The following is a 22,389-nucleotide window of genomic DNA, read 5'->3' on the forward strand; positions in this document are numbered from 1 at the left end:
ACGTCAAGAAAAGTCTTAACAGTTATAAGTTCCATTTGTATACTTGGTGGAATCTAGCATATCTTAAGTAAACCTTTTGCATAGGCTCGCCGCTCACTTGTCTAGTCTGGAGAGGTTTATTTGTCTTATAGTTTGGTTGTTTTATCTGTCTTTAGTTTCATTGGTTGTTGCTTTTTCCGGTTCAAAATATTGCTTATCCTAGTGAGTTGTACGGACCCACTGGACCAGAAGCTTCTCAAGCTCAAGCATGAGAAAAGGGTAGCTAAGTACTTTGAAGTAGGAGAAATTAAACCTATTTTGCTCAACTAGGAAAGATTTTTGTGTAATAGCTAATAGAACATTCAAAATAAAAGCATAATATTTTTAGCAAAGGATTTATTTGGCAACACTTTTTTGCGAAAAAATTTGTCCGACTGATGAGACTGGCTATTGTGGGAATGTCAAATTTGATCCACACAACCTGCGATGAGAGGCCATCTTCATTCTTTTAGTGTCACCGTCGACAATTTGTAGTGTCGTCTTCCATCACAAGTCACAAGTACCCTTACTTCAAGTTGGTGTGTGTGTTGGTCCATCTTTTGAGCTGTCTAACAAAACTAGTAAAAACTAAACAAAAGCCAATTCCACTGGATGAAGTAGGACCCTCTTTGATTTGGTTCAAGATTTTTGAAAGCCTTTTTTAATTTGTCATTACTCAATTTAATGTGTATATTTGTATTGCACACACTTGCGCTGAAAAACAATAATTGATAATACTAAGGATGATAAAAAAGAGTAACACGCATACTGCGTACACTTGCTCCATTTTTAATAATAACTAGTATATTTAGCACGGAAGGTGTCACGGGTAATTACAATAATCAAATATATTATTACTCATAAGTTTCGTAATTGATTTTATTAGTTTTTCATAATTTTTTTCTAGTGCGAAATTGAAAAATGGGATTATGACGTAATTAAATTACTATAATATTACTTTCTAATAGAGATGGTCAACAGTGCGGGCCAATCCACTCCATCCAGCCCAGCTGCCTTTTGAATCGTGTGGGTTGAGTCTCCGAAAAGCCCGGTCCAGCATAGATCGAACCATAAAATTGGTGGTGGATTGTGGGCCAAATTGCTTGAGCCTAGTCCACGAAAGCGGTCCAGCCCAACCCATGAATCGGACCAACCCAACCCAACCCAACCCAAGTAATTATTCAACCGAATTGAGTATATTTTAATCAAATTGCATATATTATAATTCAATCAAATTTAAAAATAATGAAATTATTCATTAATATTAATAATTATATATTTTAATTAATATTAAAGGTTTAATGTAACAATAATAATATAACTGAAAAACAAAATTCTCATGCCAGCTCGCTAACCCGCCTGTCCCACAAACTGCCAGAACTGCTTCTCGAACCATGAAAATTGGTAACAGAACGGTGTGGGCTAAGATTTTTCAGCCCGTGGACCAGCCCATCCAAACCGAAAAATTAACGGTCCGGTCCTGCACCGTGAAATCTTACCTCGACCCACTGGGGTCCACGGATCAGCCTGTACTCGTGGCCATCTCTAGAACACCACATTTGATCATTTCTCGTGAAATCCAAAATTGTCTCGAAATGAACATAAGGCATCCACATATTCGTTCCAAGTCACATGACTCATTTCCAATGACCACCCATGTCCATAGGAGGTGTTACATAGTACTTGACTCGTAAATAGTACTACTATAAAAGTAGGTTCAACAATAGGAAACAATAGGAAACTTGTGCAACAATGTCAGGACTCAAATTCCAAACCTAAGCTCCGCCTTCAGATCTGCAAAAAGAGACCCACCCTGAAGGTTTGGGTGGTATTTCCCCCTCCGAAACTTAAGTCAGGTATCAGGAGTAGAAAAAGAACTTTTTAGTGAGCGAAGGTAGAGAGAGAGTATTTATGGCAGAATAACAGTACTATGCTCTAAAAAACATACCTTTCTCCTGATTTCAAGGACTATTTATAGTGTCTGAAATGACTGATGTACCTTGATGTCACCCTAATTTGGGAGAATCTGATTGGCTAAGCAATAATATTATGACACATGGCAATCATTGATTGAAGAGTGCCCATCATCTATTATAAAAATATGCCCTTGGCTAGTACAACTTCCCTTATTCAGAAAAGGTGTACTTTAGTCCAATATTAATCTGGGCCATGTATTGTACTGCAACAGCAAAGTGCCACATGTAAAGTTATGATGAGGCCACCTTTCCCATTTATAGCCGATATTTCAGGCTACAACAGGAGGCATACCGTGGCGTTCGAAGCTCGGGCCCCGGTAAAGCACGAAATCTTGTATTATAACCTTCAATTTTGGCTGTTTTGAGACATTTTAGCACTTCTCCGGCCTGGTCATATTTTCTCCCAAAACACTCCTAGGACAACCGACGTAACTTGTAACGTTGCGGGGGTACTTGGCACCATTTGCATTGCCTCGAAAAGCCTCGCTCTGAACACCGCATTTGTTCATTTCTCGTGAAATCCAATATTGTCTCGAAAGGAACGTAAATGCATCCACATATTCGTTCCAAGCCACATGACTCCTTTCCAATGATCTCCCATGTCCCTATGACTTATGAGGCATCCCGTGGCGTTCGGAGTTCGAGCCCCGGAAAAGTCCGAAAGCGTGTATTATAACCTTCAATTTTGGTTGTTTTTAGGACATTTTAGGACTTCTCTGGGCCTGGTCATATTTTCTCCCGAAACATTGCTAGGAAAGCCGACGTAACTTGTAACGTTGCGTGGGTACTTGGCACCATTTGCATTGTCTCGAAAAGTCTCTGAACATCGCATTTGTTCATTTCTCGTGAAACCTAAAATTTATTCAAAATGAACGTAAAAGCATCCATATATTCGTTCCAAGCCACTTGACTCTTTTCTAATGACCTCCCTTGTCCCTAGGAGGCACCTCGTGTCGTCCGGATCTCTGGCCACGGTAAAGTACGAAAGCGTGTATTATAACCTTCAATTTTGGTTGTTTTTATGGTATTTTTAAACTTCTCCAGGCCCGGTCGTATTTTTTTCTCCAGAGAGATCATAGGAGTGCCGACATCACTTGTAATATTACTTGGGTGCTTGACATCATTTGCGTTGCCTCGAAAGTCTCTAAACACCCTCATTTGTTTATTTCTCGTGAAACACAAAATTGTCTCGAAATGACCGTAAAGACGTCAACATATTCGTTCCAAGTCACTTGACTCCCTTCCAATGACCTCCCATGTCCCTAGGAGGCATCACGTGGCGTCCAGAGCAAGGGCCGGGGGAAACTCTCAAAGCGTGTATTATAACCTTCAATTTTGGCTGTTTTTTGTACATTTTTGGACTTCTCCAAACATGTTCATATTTACTCCCGAAACGTTCTTAGGAAAGCCAACGTGACTTGTAATGTTGCGCAAGTGCTTGGCACCATTTGTGTTGCCTCGAAAAGCCTCTGAAGACAGCATTTCTTCATTTCACGTGAAATCCATAATTGCCTAGAAATGAACATAAAAGCATCCACAAATTTGTTCCAAGCCACATAACACCTTTTCAATGACCTACCATGTCCCTAGGAGGCATCCCGTGGCGTTCGAAATTCGAACCCCAGGAAGTCCGAAAGCATGTATTATAACCTTCAATTGGCTGTTTTTGGGACATTTTTTGATTTCTCCGATCCGGGCCTGTTCATATTTTCTCCTAAAACGTTCTTAGTAAAGCCGACGTGACTTGTAACGTTGCGCAAGTGCTTGGCACCATTTACATTGACTCGAAAAGCTTATGAACACTGCATTTTGGTCATTTCTCGTGAAACCCAAAATTCCCACAAATTAAACGTAAAAGCATTCACATATTCGTTCCAAGACACTTGACTCCTTTCCAATGACCTCCCATTTTCCTTGGAAACACCTCGTGCAGTCCGAATCTTGAGCCACGAAAAAGTACGAAAGCGTGTATTATAACCTTTAATTTTGTCTTTTTTGGGGAATTTTGGACTTAGCCAGGCCAGACCATATTTTTTCTTCCGAAACGTTCTTAGAAGTGCTGACATCATTTGCAACATTGCCCGCGTGCTTGACATCATTTGTGTTGCCTCGAAAAGCCTCTAAACAACCCATTTGTTCATTTCTCGAGAAACCCAAAATTGCCTCGAAATGAACGTAAAGGCATCCACATATTCGTAGCAAGTCACATGACTCATTTGCAATGACCTACCATGTCCCTACGAGGCATCCCGCGGCGTTCGGAGTTCGGTCTTCAGGGAAGTCCGAAAACGTGTATTATAACCTTCTAGTTTGGCTATTTTTGGGACATTTTAAGACTTCTACAAGCCCGGACATATTTTTTTCTCGAAACGTTCCTAGGAAAGCCGATGTGACTTGTAACGTTGCACGACTACTAGGCACCATTTGCGTTGCCTCGAAAAGACTTTAAACACCCCATTTGTTCGTTTCTCGTTAAATCCAATATTGAATCGAAATGAACATAAAGGCATCCATATATTCGTTCCAAGCCACATGACTCCTTTCCAATGACCTCCCATGTCCCTAGGAGGCATTCCGTGGCGTTCGGAAATCGGGCCTTGGGAATGTTCGAAAGTGTGTATTAATTATAACCTTTAACTTTGGTTGTTTTTGGGACATTTTGGACTTCTCTGGACCTGGTCATATTTACTCAGGAAAGATTCATAGGATTGCCGACGTGACTTGTAATGTTGTGCGGGTGCTTGGTACGTACCATTAGCATTGTCTCGAAAAGCCTCTAAACATCCCATTTTTTTATTTCTCGTGAAATCCAAAATTGCCTCGAAATGAACGTAGAGGCATCGACATATTCGTTCCAAGCCACATGAATCCTTTGCAATGACCTCCCACGTCCCTAGGAGGCATCCCATGGCGTCCGTAGCTCGGGCCCTGGGAAAGTTCAAAATCGTGTATTATAAACCTTCAATTTTGGGTGTTTCTGGGACATTTTTGGACTTCTCCGGGCGTGGTCATATTTCCTCCCAAAATGTTCTTAGGAAAGCCGACGTGAATTGTAACGTTGTTCCGGTGCTTAGCATCATTTGTGTTGCCTCGAAAAGCCTCTAAACACCCCATTTCTTCATTTCTCGTGAAACCCATTTTTACCTCGACAAGAATATAAAGGCATCCACATATTCGTTCCAAGTCACATAAATCTTTTGCAATGACCTCCTATGTCCCTAGGAGGCATCCCGTAGCGTCCGAAGCTCGGGCCCTGAAAAAGTCCGAACGTGTGTATTATAACCTTCAATTTTGGTTGTTTTTAGCATATTTTTGGACTTCTCCGAACCTGCTCATATTTTCTCCCAAAATATTCCTAGGAGTGCCGACGTGACGAGTAACGTTGCGCGGGTTCTTGGCACCATTTGCATTACCTTGAAAAGCCTCTAAACACCGCATTTATACATTTCTCGTGAAACCCAAATTGCCTCGAAATGAATGTAAAGACATCCACATATTCGTTCCATGCCACATGACTCCTTTCCAATGACTTCCCATGTCCCTAGGAGGCATCCCATGGTGTCCGGAGCTCAATTCTTACCCCCAAACACTTGCTTGGGATAAGGGGGGAGGGGGGAGGGGTTGGGGGTGGCTGGTTTGTAATGGGCCTCTGGGTGGGAGACTTATGCGAGGACAACCCAAATAAATTCTTCTTACCAATTTTTTTTTTTTAAAAAATATGTCTACCTCTTTTATCTTCTTTTATGGGTTGGCTCTTCCTTTTTTGGTTTATAAACTTTTTGCCAATAACTATATTGGGGAATAGAATTCGATCTCCCTCTTGATTTAATTAGAAAGTTGCTAGATAATCTTTAATTGAGAGTATGAATAGTGGTAAATTCATGAACTGGTTTGCTCTAAATCCTTTCTCTTCCATATGTTTTTAACCCTTCTTTTTATTTACTCTTGTATTTTCAAGTCCATGTGGAACTAATATGAATTATAGCCTTCCATTAGGCAATTTTTGAGCTTTTTGTGGACTTTTATGAACGAGATAATATTTATAGTATGGGAATTTCCAAAGCGCCTCATGATGCATACAAAATATCCTAGTTTTATCGGGACCCTCTACAGTGTTTAAAAATGCGTTCCATAGCTAATTTTGTATGTTTTCAATTCAGTCTCAAAATAAGTCTAAAGGCCACCATATGCCCATTCTTAGTCATAGTTAGCTTCAAATGGTCTCTTGTGACCTAGAATGAATTCAATGTGGTTTGTTTTCCAAGCCTCAAGAATGTCCAAAAGCGTGACTTGTAGCTTTTAAATTCGACTACTTTTAGGCTATTATGAACTTTTTCGTACCCGACTATCTTATTTATATGGGACCTTCCTGAAAGTCAAGATGACTTCGAGTGACTCTCGAGTGGTTGGAACACCTTATATTGAATGATAATGTCTTCTACAACTTGGATTGTAAATCCCGAATCTAATAATGAAATTATTTGAAAGACCGTATATGCACGTTTCTAGGCATGGATTAGCTTTCAAATGGTCTCAAATGATCCTAGGATGAGGGTTGTTGCTCGAGCATTCAGATTGTTGGGAAGTGTGAAGTATAACATTCAAATTGGGTTGTTATAGAGCTAATTTGGACTTCTTTAGGTCCTACCATGCTTTTTGTTCAAGGCCTTCTCGAGGACCTCATGATGCCTTGGGATATTTCTCTAGTGATTGACACCCGCTACATTGGCTTAAACTGTCCTTGATAGCTTGTTTATATATCCTAAAATCAAACCCATAATGGTTACGAAGACCATCATATGCCAAGTTTTTTGTTACATATTAGCTTTTAAGCGGTCTTCCCTAATCCTATGATGAATTCCATGAGGCTTGTTGCTCAAGCCCTTGAAATATCATAAAGCATAAATTATGACTTTCAGATCCAAATTTCTGGACACTTTGGAATCAATAATGTTACTTATATGAGACATCTCAGATGACTTGCAGTAACTCCTGTGTGATTGGGATGCTTTACATTTGTGTATTTCCAATTAAATCATGTAAGTCATGATTTATATTTCAAAGGCTCTCCTATAAATCCTATATTATGTCTCAAATGATTTTATTCACTCCGAAGAATATCCAAAAGCGTGAATGAGTGTAATAGTTCCCCTGCTCCAAATTAATGCAACACTTGTCTTTTTTTAGTAGTTCTTTAACTAATGCAACACTTGTCTTTTTTTTAGTAGTTCTTTAACTAATGCAACAATTCGACTCACGGAAAAAAATATAACTACACATGGGACTACTTTGCCCTAGATAACTCTTATTTCTCCTTACTTTAACATAATATTAACACAGTACCACACAACCAACTTCCTCCTACATCCTCGAACTATATTATTTATGAAACGGCGGTAGTAGTGAGGACAGAGTTGCTGACCCACGCCGACGCGTGCTTTGGAGAGGATTAGGAGGATCCTATGGTGGACCCAAGATTCAAGAAGATGGTAGATTCCGTTATAAACAAGTATTTCACGTGACAATTTGAAGCCCGTCATTTAGAAATTAGAAGGCCGTATGCGTGGGCGGGACATAGGGCTTAAGCTCGAATTCAATATTGATGCGGATTCACAATGTGACATGTGTTGATGTGTACTCATATGTTTGCTAATTTTGGTGGTGCCAGACTATGACTCAGCTTTTCCACCTAACAGAACTGCTCAATATACACAGATTCTTTGTCGGTAGACTTTCTATTAAGTAAACGAGTGACACTATTAAGGCAGGGATTGTTAAACATAGCCCACTCACTCCAACTTCCCTTTAAAAGTATCATATATTCTTATTATATTTTTTTGATTTTTTACTCTAACTTAACTCCTCCTCTAATTTATATTCTCTCTCATCTCCGCCATTACCATCGACGAGCACAAAATTCTGACGACTTAAACTTTTTTATGCTATGTTTGGATAGCAAGATTTCATTTCAAATCCTGGATTTGGATGAAATTTATTGTTTGGATGGCATAGAATTTAAAATTATGGAATTTGTCCAAATTCTTATCAAAAGCCTATATTAGTAGAATTTCAAATTCAAGCTATTACCTTGTCATTTGAAATTCTCTCTTCATACACATCTCAACTCCATGAATAAACCCACACTTTTTCTCTCTCCTCCATTAAACCTCTATTTCTCTCTCCTCTATCAAACCCCTTTTATTAGGAATTGAAATACAAACTTTAAATTCCAGATTTCAATTCCATTATTTGAAATGAAATACAAGTTTCCAAACACTACCTTAACGAATTCCATGAGCCTAACGTGTGGCCTGCACGTTGGCCCCATAAACACAACATTTGGCTTGGACGTTGTGTAGATGTTGTGTTTATGGGGGCAACGTCCAGGCCACACGTTAGCCCCATGGACACAACATCCAGGCCAAACGTTGTGTCCATGGGACCAACATGCAGGCCACACGTTAGCCCCATGAAATTCGTTAAAAAAAATACCTTGCCGGAAAAAAAATACCTTGTCGGAAAAAAAATCACGTCGTCGGAAGATATTGTTATCGTCGGTGGTGATTGTTGGTTGGTTGGAGGTAGCGATTGGTGGTTAGTGATTTTAGTTGGTGGTGGTAGAGAGAGTTGTTAAAGCAGTTAGGGTAATGGTACATTTACATGGTAGTTGGGGAGATTTGTAATTTCAGGGCGATGAATAGAAATTCAGTTAAAGCAGTATGAAAAATCAAGGTTGACCTAGGTGATTGAAGGCTTTTTCCTTCTATTTTGTGACAAGAAAAGTTATATTTATTCATTCTTCATTGGTAGTGGTGGCAATGATGCGAGTTGAGTTTGAGTTAGCTCGACTCGACTCGTTAGCATTTTGAATCGAATTTGAGTTGAGTCGAACTCACTCGAATCGATTTTTAACCGGGTTTTGTATGAGTTTTGACCGAATTTTGTCCGAACTTTCAGTAGATTTTGAGAATGGATAAGCTCGTGCATGATGACTTGACACTTATGATTTATGAACACCTACGAGATCCTGAACCTATTGATAAGTTTTTATATACGTTGAAAATCTTATAAGTGGACTGTACTTGTGAGAAAAAAAATCATCGAACAAAATTTGTCCTAGATACAAATTCTTATATGCCATGCACATCAATAATGGTTGGTATGATATGAATTACGAAGGCCTGTTCTCCTCTGCTTATTTTCAGTTCAGTTCAGTCAGCTCTAGACAAAATTTTTACTCTTACATATCATTATTCATTTAAGTTCAATTCAGTTCAGTTCAGCTGTTTTAGGGTGCGTTCTATTCAACTTATTGGTCCTGAATTTATTGGACCTTATCTGAACTGAACTTATTGAACCTGAACTGAACTTATTGGAACTTATTAAACCTGATTGGACCTGATTCAACTTATTGGACCTGATTGAACCTGATTGGAATTTATTGGACCTTATTGGAACTTATTGACCTTATTGAAACTTATTAGACCTTATTGGCCCTGATTGAAATTTATTAGACCTGATTGGACCTGATTGAAACTTATTAGACCTGATTGGACCTGATTGAAACTTATTAGACCTTATTGGACCTGATTGAAACTTATTTGACCTTATTAGACAAAAAAATTGAGTATTAGTAATATAAATATTACCCCTAACGTAAATACTACCCTCAAAATTTATTATGAAGTAATAATTAATAAAATTCATCCTTTAAAAAAATAATTATTATTAATTATCTCTTATGATAATTAATTTAACAAAAAAAATTTACCATTTATATATGTAACATGTTATCTCTAGTTATTTAAAGACTGATTGCAAAATATTGTAATTATAATTATTATTATTATTGTTAACCTTAATTATTTGACCATGATTATAATATTATTTAATAGCAATATGAATAATCAAATAATAGACAATAATACAAGTATAATACTATACATTGTGGTACTTTAATAAAATAATCAGCTAATAGTAATATGAATAATAAAATAATAGACATAATACAAATAAATAATAAAATAATAGACACTAATACAAGTATAATACTATATAATCATTGTGGTACTTTAATTAAAATTCTAATAATAACATAATTAGCTAATAGTGATATGAAATTATGAATAACAAAATAATGGACAATAATACACATGTTTATTAAACATTGACTATTTGGACCTTATTAGACCTGATTGGAACTTATTGGACCTTATTAGACCTGATTGGAACTTATTGCACCTGATTGGAACTTATTGCACCTGATTGGAACTTTTTGGACCTTATTAGACCTTATTGGAACTTATTGCCCTTATTAGACCTTATTGCAACTTATCTGAACTTATTGGACCCGAAACTTAATTTTTTAAGTTGAACAGAACGCACCCTTATGCCGACGAGAACATGCCATCAAATCTCAACCATGTTACATATGAGATTACTCACACTGAAGTATAAGATTACACATAATGTCAAACCATAATGAAATATATAGTGATAAGAATTATTAAAGTTGAAGGGCTAATATGAAATTATATATGAGAATCTCATACATATAAAGTATGAGTATTACACATAATGTCAAACCACCAAACCTCATCCATTTTAATAGAAAAGGGGGAAAAAAGAATTCAGATTACCTTAACGCCTGTTTGATAGTCGTGAATTAATTGCGGTAATGGGAATAAATTTTAAGTGTAATTTTATTAGGAAAGCGCCGCAAAGTCTCCATGGGGAGGCATTTTTTCTCCATGGGCAAGCAATCTCATCCCTAAACTTGTATTTTTGTCTCCAAGGGGAAGCAAGTTTTATTACCACTGATTACCACCTACAAGTGGTATTGGATGGAAATGAAAATTCAAGAAGGAAAGTGGATACTTTAGGATAAATTAGCATTATCATGAGAATGGACAATAATATTTTTCACAAATTTACACACAAATTCATTCACATTACCACCATTTATGACCAACTACCAAACATGTCGTAAATGTTAGAAGTTGTTTTGTAAGAAATCGTATACTTTTAAATTAAAATTAGGCAATGGTGAGCCCAATATTAAAAAGAAAATTAATCTAATAATAACTCAGTTAATTTCTTTAAATGACTAATTTAATCCATTTAGTAACTAGGTCTACTTAGAGCGTTTCTTTTAATAATTTTTGTGAATGTCAAAAGGAAAATACTAACAAACTACTCCAATGAAGAAGGGAAAACTAAAAAGAGGGTTGCTAGTTGCTACATCATTGGATCATCTGAATATAAAAGTAAAAATGAAAAAGTGTCCAATTGTGGAGGAAATTTGTATTATCCAATAATTTTTTCTGATTTTGTCTTGAAATCAACTTGCTAGTTTGAAAGAAAATTCCTCTAGTGTGCCTAATTTTGGAATCCAAATCAACCACTTTCGGTTATATGGATGAGACTTTGATTTCTTTTGGAATCTTTTAGCATAGTTGCTCCTTTGCATACGGACTGCTGACTCATTGCTTTGCTCATCACCACATCTTTTGGTTGATGATTTTTGTCATGATTATTGATTGATTCCAATACAATTTTAAAGTAAAGTACATTAAATATTTGGGTGTGAATTTTTTATAAATTTTACCTTATAAACTTTTGTAGGGGGAGGAGGTGTTTTCAAGTACAATACTTTAATTAGTAAAAACACACACATAAGAGGACACCATGCTCCTTGGAAACTATGATAAATGGTTCCCTCAGTTGTATTCTTTTGCATAATGCAACTCATTATAATATTACTTAATCACATACTTTAGGCACAAAGTATCAAGAATTAATATGTTATCAGCATCGTGGAAGCTCACAAACAACAAAGTAAAAGAACACCAGCAATACGCTAAGTCTTATATGCGGATTGATAACACCTTTAGTTAACGGTACTGCCAATCCACATATAATATTAAGTGAAAGTATTGGGTCAGACCGTCTGACCCAATACATATTGTCAGACGGGCTGCCCAGTACGGTACAATTTTAAGAGATGTGTGCAGCGAAGCAGAGGTGAGGGGAGGAGAGAGAAAATGATGTTATAACCCATCATTTGTAGTTCTTGCGTTGTCTCCCACATCCTCTTGACATCAATGCCGAAACCATTGATTTGAACACTTTATATTTGATCAACTGTTTCTTCAAACATTCGATCCCACGCATTGATCAAGCTTCGTTTTGCTGCCTCGTATGTTCTTCAGAAGACGAGATATTATGATCTGTGAGTGTGAGTGGGTAAGTCAGTTTCTTCGTCTTCGAAGCGATCTTCCATGGCGGAAATTGAAGGTTGAAATTGGAAGTTTGAAGGAGGAGAAAGAAAGTTCGTGGGAGAGGACATGAGTTTGGAGTATAGTTATTTGGTGAGAGAAAGTTACTTTCATTCTTTACTACTTTCCCTTCCCTTCACCAAATAACTGTTGCCTGCCACAATTTTGTTAAGCTGGCAGAAGAGGAATGAAGAAGAAGGAAAAAGTGAGAGAAAGCAGAGGTTAGTGTTTTGTTTTCTTTTCAGTTGGACTTTGTTTTCTTTCAGTTGACTTTGTTTTTTTTCAGTTGGACTTTGTTTTCTTTCCGTTGGACTTTGTTTTCTTTCAGTTGGACTTTGTTTTGTTTCAGTTGGACTAACTGAAACAAAATGAAGACTACCTGAAAAAAAATGAAGACTACCTGAAAAAGAATAAAGACCAACTGAAACCCAAGTAAGTCTAACTGAAGCACAAAAACCAACTGAAAAAAAAAAAGACTAACTGAAAAAAAAAGACTAACTGAAACAAAATGAAGACTACCTGAAAAAAAATGAAGACTACCTGAAAAAGAATAAAGACCAACTGAAACCCAAGTAAGTCTAACTGAAGCACAAAAACCAACTGAAAAACAAAGAAGACTAACTGAAAACAAAATGAAGACTACCTGAAAAAAAATGAAGACTACCTGAAAGAAAATTAAGACTAACTGAAAATAAATTGGAACCACCTGAAAGTCGTCCGACCAAGATTATGGTCGGACGAGTCCGACACAATACGTTCTCTAATATTAATTATTGTATTTTTGAGGTTAGTAATTGATATGCAAGGCCTTACTTATAATTGTTAAGGTTACTTATTGATATAATTGAGTTATTTATATGAATTTAAGGGATTACAAATTACTTATTTCTTAATATACTTAATTTGTCATTCAGACGCGCAACCAAATTATTATTATATCATACAACTAACCGCATTAAAAACTTACTAAATCATAAATATAAATTTTCAATAAAGATAAGGAATTCACAATTGTTTGACCAACAAAGAGAATGATATCCTTATAAATCATTTATTAACATTTCAATCTTCGTCGGTGATAACCCCCCATCAAACTTATTTGTTGCATTATAAGCTACTCCCTCCGTCTTTTTTTATTTGCTACATTTTGCCATTTAGGGGTGTTTCAATTTATTTGCTACATTTGCAAATATTTCCATATATAGTACATAGGTCCCACACTTTATTTACAAATTTGCCATCACTCCCTTCTTGATTTTGTAAATGTTTCCATATATAATACATAGGTCCCACAATTTACCTATTTGCTTTTTTGTTAATTCCATTTATGTCAATGGTCCCCACTCCCTCCTTGGTCTTTGTGAAAAAGTGCTTGTAGCAAATAAAAAAAGACGGAGGGAGTATAAAACATCTATGAAACACTTGAACAATATACAAATTTTGAATAGTTTGAGCTGCGATTTTCACCCATCAATATGAATGGTGAATAATGGAAATTTGCTACTAATTAGAAAGTAGTCAAACTCTTACCATAGTAGCAATGGAGCTACAATCCATTTGAAATTTATAGTTAACACCTCGTCAACCCTCATGAAATTGATCACCAGATGTTCTTTGACATCATATGACACTAAATTGGGCACAAGCTTATGCTAAGATAACCTAGTATTTCGCATCGTGGTTTAGCACAAGTTTTAGAAGAAATATGCAAAGTCGTGATTAATTAAGGGGCCGGACCGCCGGAGGAGGGCCATACCCTCCCCTTTGTATGACCAAAAAAATAGAAAAGATAAAGACAGTTTTTATAAACGACAATATATAAGAATAATAGATTACTCCGTAGAAATAATATAGAAACCACATGCTAAGAAATATGATATCATGTAAATCAAACATCTTCTATAGTGAATATAGCGAGTAAAAGAAGATGGAAGGAGTGTATCAAAGTCAAACTTTTAAATTATATTGGGGTCACAGCATATTCCAGATTCAGTATATATAGGAATCCCATGAGAAAAAGGAATCCAAAGAACATGCATAACAGTAAAACCCACAAAATAATTGACATGCAAAAATATCTTAGTCCAACACTTTTAGACACTGAAATGAGGTGACATGAATAGATTTTATTTACAGTGTCCTTTCCCCTTAGAGGAAAGGAAAAGATGCAGACAGAATTTACATAATATTTACTGCTATGAGACTTTACAAGGTTGGATGTGGACTGAAGAGAAAAAAGCTTTTGTGGCTGAACCAAAGATAATCAATCAGAAGATCAGTTAAAAAGCTTTTCTACAAAGAAGCTTACTTTTTTAGTCAAACCTAATAGAATTGTGTGCCCAAACAAAGCCTAGAGAAACATATACAGTGGGCAATGCCTACTACTTCACCAACAAGATGCTCAAGAATATGACTTAATGAGCCCTAAGTTGTAGAGGAACTTTTCTGATCTTGATTTGAAGAGATTTCCTAGGGAAAACCTTCCACTTTCTTGAGGAGGGGATTTTGAGTACTCATCTTCTTTTACCCGGAGAATCGTCTGACCAATCTCTTTTCGAACTGCTTCAATTGTTTGGCTTTTTACTGGATTCCCTGAAGAATCGATCACATAGAACACGTTTGTGGCTTGAGACCCCCGAGTTGTTACCTCAGCTCGGGTGACTGACAGACCATTTTCTCTGAATATCCGTGTTACATCCGAGAGAAGACCAACTCTATCATCACTACAAAGTTCCAACATTATACCCTGTACAACAAGCATAAAAACATTTCTTAACACATAGCTAAAGAGTATCGCTAAACACCAAACAATTTGTTACCAAACAAGAAAGAGAAAGTGGACTCAGACGTAAAGTGCAATTCTCTTGTTTGGCAACATCACAGTTTGATGTTTATCCTTATTCAATTTGAAACTCGTACCTCAGAAGTTCGTCTGCTTATAGCAGCCTCTAGACAATGAATAAGTCGTTGTCTCTCTGCTTCTGAGCTGATGGGGCATCCATCTGTGTGCCTAATGTAATATTCCTATTCAAAAAGAGGATTAACTTTAGCATCGCATCAATTAAATATTTATATATACAGATAACATCGTTAGTAAGCTAAAAAATGACCTCGTTTTCAGGGGAGCTTAATTAAAATTGACCTACATAACAAAGAAAATTCACATAAACTACCTGATAAGCTTCTGGGCCTTCTGCTATGAGTGTAGCATGGTAAACCACATACTGCATATCCGTCAAAGTGCAAACTGTGTCAAAAAGAAGCTTGGGTCTATCTGCACAACGCAAGTTCACAACAGTGTACCCTCTCTCTGAGCAGTTGTCCACTGTTACAAGAGGTTTTCTAGGTTGGCTACAACCAGGAATTACACCATTCATGTTCATCATATCATAATCTCGATCAGCATACATCATCTGATGTAGCCTCCTCTCAGTATGAGTTCCCCCAACTGAGACCGCGGTATTAGCGCTCCTTTTATCCCGATCTTCCATGAGCACTGCTAGCAAAAGGTTTTCAATCCTGGTCAGACGATCAGGATCATAAATGGCTGACCCTGTTGCTTCATCAGTGATATAAACCACTGAAGCCATTCTCGAACTGTGCGTCCAGACTTCGGCTGCAACCACATTGCATTTATGGTCTGTCAGGACCGCAAAGATCTCCGAGAGCAGGCCTGGCCTATCCCTTCCTGTCAGTTCTATAGTTGTGTGCTCCACAGCAGCCTGCACTCCTACTGATCTCCTGGATCGAAAGCTACGTGCTCTCGGTCCTAGTGACTGTAATGTTACAATTAGTCAGTCACTTCAAGGGCCAAGAATCCAGAGAACAAAGGCATATCTACTATCTAAGGTGCATACATATATAAATTGTGTTAAATGGACTCTTCGTATTATGTCATTATGTGAGGACTGAATAATTCGTGTCAGATACTTCACAGTGTTAGCTAATTCACTGAACTCCTTCCCAACTCCAATCCGAAAAGTGCAAATTACTACATGCAAATGGTACATTTCTGTGCTAGTTTTACAAAATCAGGAAGCAAATTACTACATGCAAATGGTACATTTCTGTGCAAATTACTACTGCTTTAGGTAACACTGCTTGACTTTCTGACATGATTATGGCTACTATACACATTTGGGCATAAACATGCAAGAGTTTCAGAAAATGGCTGAATCCTTCCTCAGTAAGAGAATAAGACAGAGCTACTACTTATTACTTGTACAAGTTTTACAAGAAAAAAAAAAGGTGGTGTTTTTATTCTTGTATCTTGAATATAAGGTTCTTCCCACAAAAGATGTGGAAACTTACAGGTACATAGTTCAAGATGTAGGACACAATCATGTGAAAAATTTGGCTAATTTTGGCCCAAAATGTAGGAATACCGCTCACTTTGTCTTCTCCATTGAAAAACAAAAAAAGGAAAAAACTTAAAGACTTCTTTCACAAAGTAGTCTCCTGAGTGGTGAAGCCTACACAAATCACATCCAACCAAAATAGTCCAGGAGCTCACATGCAACCCACTAGAGAAAAAAATTTACTAGCAGAATTTTTTTAGACAGGTGAAACATATTAACCACTCATTTACAGAAAAGATAAAAAGGGCTCCACCAACTATGGCAATTACTGAACACAAACTTTGCATCATGTAAATCTAAAATTAAAACCTTCAGCTGTAACCATGAACCTAGACTTCTCACATTCCTTGCCACAAGTAGTATGCTTTAGCAAATTAAAGTTGGTTCAGCCAAAAAAGTAGTACATTTTTCTATAAAGAGGCACCATTTCTAAAGGTGAACATGAAGGTTGATGCCCTCAGATAATAATAATGGGTATTCTATAGGGTTTTTTTCCGTTTGTTGAAAAGCTACGTTGTATCCTCACTTTTTTCCGACGTCTCTACATTATCCCTATAGTTTTAGAAGTGTCTCAATGATACCCCACCATTATCACTAAGATAATAAATTCTGTTCGTGATAGGTTCTACATGTTCTAAACTCATTTTTTAGGTCTGAAACCGATTCAATTAGTTAATTTCTTGTTATAAAGTGAGAAAAAATTACCTTAAACCCATTTTCCCCCACTTTTTAATAAGAAGATTAAATTCATTAAATCGGTTCTAAATCCCAAAAACGAGACTACAATGCATAAAACATCACTAAAACGAAAATCTTCAAGGTAAGAGCACCATTGAGACACTTCTAAAACCACGAAGGTACTATGTAGACTTAAAAAAAGGCGACGATAGAATGTGGTTTGTCAACCAATACATGGTCATCAAATAGGGGAAAAAAAATGATACCACAAGTAACAGTACCTCAAAGTTCATGATAGACTATTACTTTGGATAGTTGGCCAATTTGATGTTTAATCTTATAATTTCATTTAGGTACCTCATATATTAATCACATAACTGTATAAACTACTCCAACACAACATACTACTAGTATTAATCAAATCAAAATTACCCTTTTCTTTTAAAAGGCTCATTTTCCAAGACAATTTACCTGTTGAATTCGTTCTGCTACATCATCTTCACATAGCTTATTCCCATGTTGATCCGTGACATGAAATACTACAAGACATAAATCATTAAATTAAACTTAAATTAGAGAAAAACAAAAAAAAAGGCACATAAATTTCGATGTTCACATCATAATTAATCACTCCAACTAAAATCATAAGATGTAATTAGGAAAGTGAAAAATAAATGCTCACCATCCATAAACCACTCTCCATCTGAAGAAATATAAGCCCTTCTGATGATTAGGTTCATGTCATTTAGAACTTGAACTACCTCCAACAAACTACCCCGTTTATTTGCACTATCTACCTACAAAATCTCACCAAGAAAATATAAACAATTGATTAAATGTGTAAACTTTTTCACAATTAAGAATTCACCAAAATAAATAAAAATCATTCAATGAAAAATGAGATAATTACCTTAATCAAAGTGGTATTTCTACTTGATGAATTATCAACCGTAACCCTGCAAAAACCCAGAAAAAATGAACATCAAAACCCCAAAATTCAATCAAATTCGACCATTTCTTGATAAATTGAAATCAACCCATTTCAATTTAAGCATCAAAAACCCAGAAATTGAAAGAAATTTCTGACCTTGGAGGGTTCATACGCAATACCAATTTCTGAAATTCTTCGTCTACTTTAAGAGATGGCGTCCAACAATCCATTAAAAAGATCAATTTTAAAAACCCCACCTCAAAAAACAAGCAAATAATTTGAAAAGAGAGGAATTTGAAGGAAAAACGATGAAGAATTGGATTTAAAAAATTCCTCTGTTTTTAGTACTCTGTTTTTCACCCCTTTTTTTTCTCTCTGTTTATTTTATTCAATATAAATTTTACTGAGAGAGTGTATATGATATAACTAAGTGAGTATGTTTTATTTTTTTGAGGTGGGTGAAGAGTAGAGTTTGTGTGGGCAAAATAGAGGAGAGAGAAAGTTAAGGGGGTGTTTGGCTTTTGAGTTTTGCGAAGAGTTTTGGAGGGACTAAAACAGCAAGCTCAAATAGAAATACTACTAACTATATATGAAGAGAAATAAAATGGGAAGTAATAAAGGAGTGAGGAGAACTGAGAAGTAAGAGCTCAATGGGTAACACTCCCACTTTTAGAGGATAGCTTAGAATTTAAATCTTTATTCTAATAATATATTGGGTATTTATTTTTGGCTATTACCAAGAAATTTTGAGTTTATTGGTACGGCTTCCTATCTTCCTTGAAGAAGACCAACGTTTAAATTTTGGTCAAAGCAAAAATTCAAAAATGTTGGAGGTTTGGACTTGTTGGACCTCTGGATGAGTGGGCATTATGCGAGGCAGCCAAGAGAAAACTCATCTTACCATGAGTTCTCGAAAAGGATCCAAACTTTCGGGTTGTTTAGTTTTGTACCCGGCTTCTGAACGGGTTTGTGAGGCTAGTAGCCTAATATAAGTTGGTCTTCGGGCTAATTTTCTTTAAAAAAAAAAAAAAAAGAGTGAGGAGGAGAGAGAAAGCCAAAGAAAGAGAGACGCATGTAACTAATCCGAGCATGTCACTGATAAAAAAGGGAACCCACAAATTACATATTTCTGCTCCCCTCATCTAACACTTGGTCTATCTTTCTTTGATTAATGTTAATTTTCATGCTTGTCATGCCTCTCCAACCAAGGCGGCTCCCCCATCATTAGTCAATTCTTCATTCTTTTTCTCCCTATTCACATTCTTTAAATACAAATATATAAGTATATATTAATGATGAAAAGAAAATTAATTTCAAAAGAATTAGGTCAATCCAAAATTAAATAGTGGTGTAGGGTTTTCATGCCCCATCACTTTTTTTTATAAAATATATAGATAATCTCTATTGATGAAGATAATCAATGAAATCACTTGAATTTAATTGGTATACATTATGTTGCTTTGTTGATTTTATAAAAGAAACATGATTCATATGAGGGTATGAAATTGTGTAATCTTCGCCAAAATCTTCACTTGTTTGAACAAAATTTAAATATTAAAATTGATCAAAATTTGAATAATCTATGAAGCAAGAAAGGAGATACTAAGATTGATATCAATGTAAGGATTTCATCACCATCTAATTAATATATGGAACGTGGACAAGCAATCCGTTATTACTTTGCTCATGGTCATGTGTTTTGTCCTAGGGAGATATTGATCCTCGTGTTTAGTGTCATGCATGCAAGTATTGATGTGTATAATAGTTGATATCCTTATCTCTATTTATATTTTTTTGAACCTATTCCACTTAGGAACTATTCTAAGATTTTTTTTTTCGAGTTAAGAAAACAAATTTAATATCTAATGAAACGGTGGAAGAGTCGTTTTGATACAATAAGACTAAGGATTTCAGAGTCCAAGTCACGCATATTGTATATTCTTGATTCTTGAATTACAAGCTCCATACATTTGGACTTATTATTTTACTAAAAATCAACATAAAATACATGATAGATTATGAAATCAACTTTGAGGCTCCAACCACTAGTTGAAGCTAATGGTTGCAGCTCTAAAATCGGTTCATATTAAGTTTTTGGTTGGACCCCAAAATTGATTCTATATTCTTTAAATACAAGGTAAATGAAAATGATTACACAAATCCATCAAAAGAGAAGAGAGAATGACCTCATAATTAATTGTGTAATCCCAAATTCAGTTGTCCTCATTTTCTCTCTTAAATTAAGTAATCTATTTGTCATTAGCTATTTTCTAAAAATAAATAATTTGCTTAAAAGCAAGAATAATTCCATATTTTCTTTTTTTTTTTTTGACAGATAATTCCATATTTTCTCTTAATGGTTCATCTAACCTCCCATAATTACACATGATTTCACTATTAAGTAATAATCTCTCACAGTTGGGTAGACCACACATAATTTTTCTTGAGAACAATTTGAGTAAGAAACACATAATTATAATTAACACCATTTAATTAAATATAAACAAGACAAGTTAAAGAGATATGAGCATTGTAGCAAGTACACTAATCCCAATTAATATCTTCTAATTTGATATACAACCTCTTGTACTTTCAAGAAAAAGTCTTGATAGGTAGGCCAGTTGAGAATTATTAGTAGCAGTAACAATTTTGTCCATTTAATTTACTCTAACTTTCTAAAATGAGTTATCACGTTTAATTCAACTCATCTTTACTTTATGCTCGTACATGGCGTACATGCATGTAATAGTAGAGTTTTGGCAAAGTAAAAGCCAACAACTGATCAAAGTTCCAAGAAACAAAAAAAAATTACATAAAAAGTCTTTTACTTTTGTTGTTTTCTCACCCCCATAAATTATATTGAAGAAAATCTACCTGGATCTTCTGGCTTTACCATCGATATTATGGGCACTGTATATCATTTGTCTTCTTTTTTTTCATCACTGTCATCCATTATCTTTCCAAATCAAGCAGGATTCTCAATTCAAAAGCTTGATTCTTTTCACCAATGCCTCCACTCTCGAATCAACTAGAGCTCTTACTGTCCGTTTAATTCGTAACACATTGTTGTCGTCGGTGGTAATCGTCAGTGGTAGCGATTGGTGGTTAGTAATTTTAGATGGTGGTGGGGAGAGAGTTTTAAAGCAGCCAAGAATATAATGATACATTTACATGATAGTTGGGGAGTCTGAATAAAAGTTCAATTTTGGGTTTTGCACTATTTAATTACTTAGTATAATAGTAGTAACTGTAAAATTGAATGAAAAAATTGACTTAATATAAACAATTATTAGTAAGTAAGATGTTACATTTATCTTATTATTAATTCATATTCTCGAAAGTGATCTAAGATATTTTACTAGTTAGTAGATGTGTTAAAGTTTAGCCGACAAATATTGGTATGTAAGATAGTCAAAAATACATGATTAAAGTTAGAAAAAATATTGTAATGAATAAAAAAAAAAAATTAGATCGATATGAACATCATGAGTTGCCGCATAATAAAACTAGTCGGTGTCTTCTCATACAGAGAAGTATCTACAAGGGATGATGCAGAACATGTACGATCCCCTTCTAATGGAAAAATCCAATTCAATGAGAATTTGGTTCATCCCACACGTACAAGAAGGAAGTATTATGATTTATACGTTTAAGTTTTGATACAATCATACCACTGTTTGTTTATATATCTATTAACTTTAATTGTAAATTGTTTTTGTATTTGCTTAATTCCATTTTACTAGCTCCATTTGCATTAACATACAAGTGTCTAGTGAGTGTGGGCTCAACCATAGAGTAAATTTTTACCAATCATAGAAGGAAGCATATATTTGGGACATACTAAGAAGATATAAATGGAGCAAAGATAGTGGGACAAATGCAATATGACTTTTCAACCTTTTAAGATTTTTAAATTAACTTTTCTGAACAATAATTTTTCATATGTATATTTTTTAAAACTTTTACTGTTTCCTTGAGCTTTTTGTCACACAAAATTTCGCCTTAATTGTATTAAATTAAAGTATCCTTTAAACTGTATCCATATGTTCTATATTCTTTGTTTAGACAATTATACACAATTTATCCATTACTTGATCTATAACTATGTTTCATTACTTGATCTATAACATGATTGTCCCAAGGGCCAATCT

The 22,389-nt window shown here is 35.5% G+C and overlaps 1 protein-coding gene and 1 long non-coding RNA gene across 2 annotated transcripts; one reads left to right on the top strand and one right to left on the bottom strand.

The window, feature by feature from the left end:
- Window positions 1-11,696: 11,696 nt before the first annotated feature.
- Window positions 11,697-14,849, top strand: LOC130591706 (uncharacterized). The gene is made up of 2 exons (XR_008969738.1): window positions 11,697-12,364; window positions 12,445-14,849. It is a non-coding gene; the product is annotated as an uncharacterized LOC130591706 (long non-coding RNA).
- Window positions 14,378-20,285, bottom strand: LOC104897524 (hypothetical protein). Its single transcript, XM_010684409.4, has 7 exons — window positions 18,395-20,285; window positions 18,218-18,263; window positions 17,990-18,104; window positions 17,779-17,846; window positions 15,445-16,047; window positions 15,191-15,295; window positions 14,378-15,017 (listed from the first exon to the last, which is right to left on the bottom strand). The coding sequence occupies exons 1-7, from the start codon at window positions 18,466-18,468 to the stop codon at window positions 14,673-14,675; spliced, it is 1,356 nt and encodes a 451-aa protein (XP_010682711.1). The 5' UTR covers window positions 18,469-20,285; the 3' UTR covers window positions 14,378-14,672.
- Window positions 20,286-22,389: the final 2,104 nt, after the last annotated feature.

This window comes from Beta vulgaris, chromosome 6 (assembly GCF_026745355.1).
Source record: "Beta vulgaris subsp. vulgaris cultivar EL10 chromosome 6, EL10.2, whole genome shotgun sequence".
NCBI lineage: Eukaryota > Viridiplantae > Streptophyta > Magnoliopsida > Caryophyllales > Amaranthaceae > Beta > Beta vulgaris.

Coding starts and splice junctions, on each gene's coding strand:
- LOC104897524 (XM_010684409.4), bottom strand. CDS start 18,468: ATGGATTGTTGGACGCCATCTCTTAAAGTAGACGAAGAATTTCAGAAA. Junction 18,264..18,394: donor TTGCGTATGAACCCTCCAAG/GTCAGAAATTTC, acceptor GGGTTTTTGCAG/GGTTACGGTTGATAATTCAT. Junction 18,105..18,217: donor GAAATACCACTTTGATTAAG/GTAATTATCTCA, acceptor GAGATTTTGTAG/GTAGATAGTGCAAATAAACG.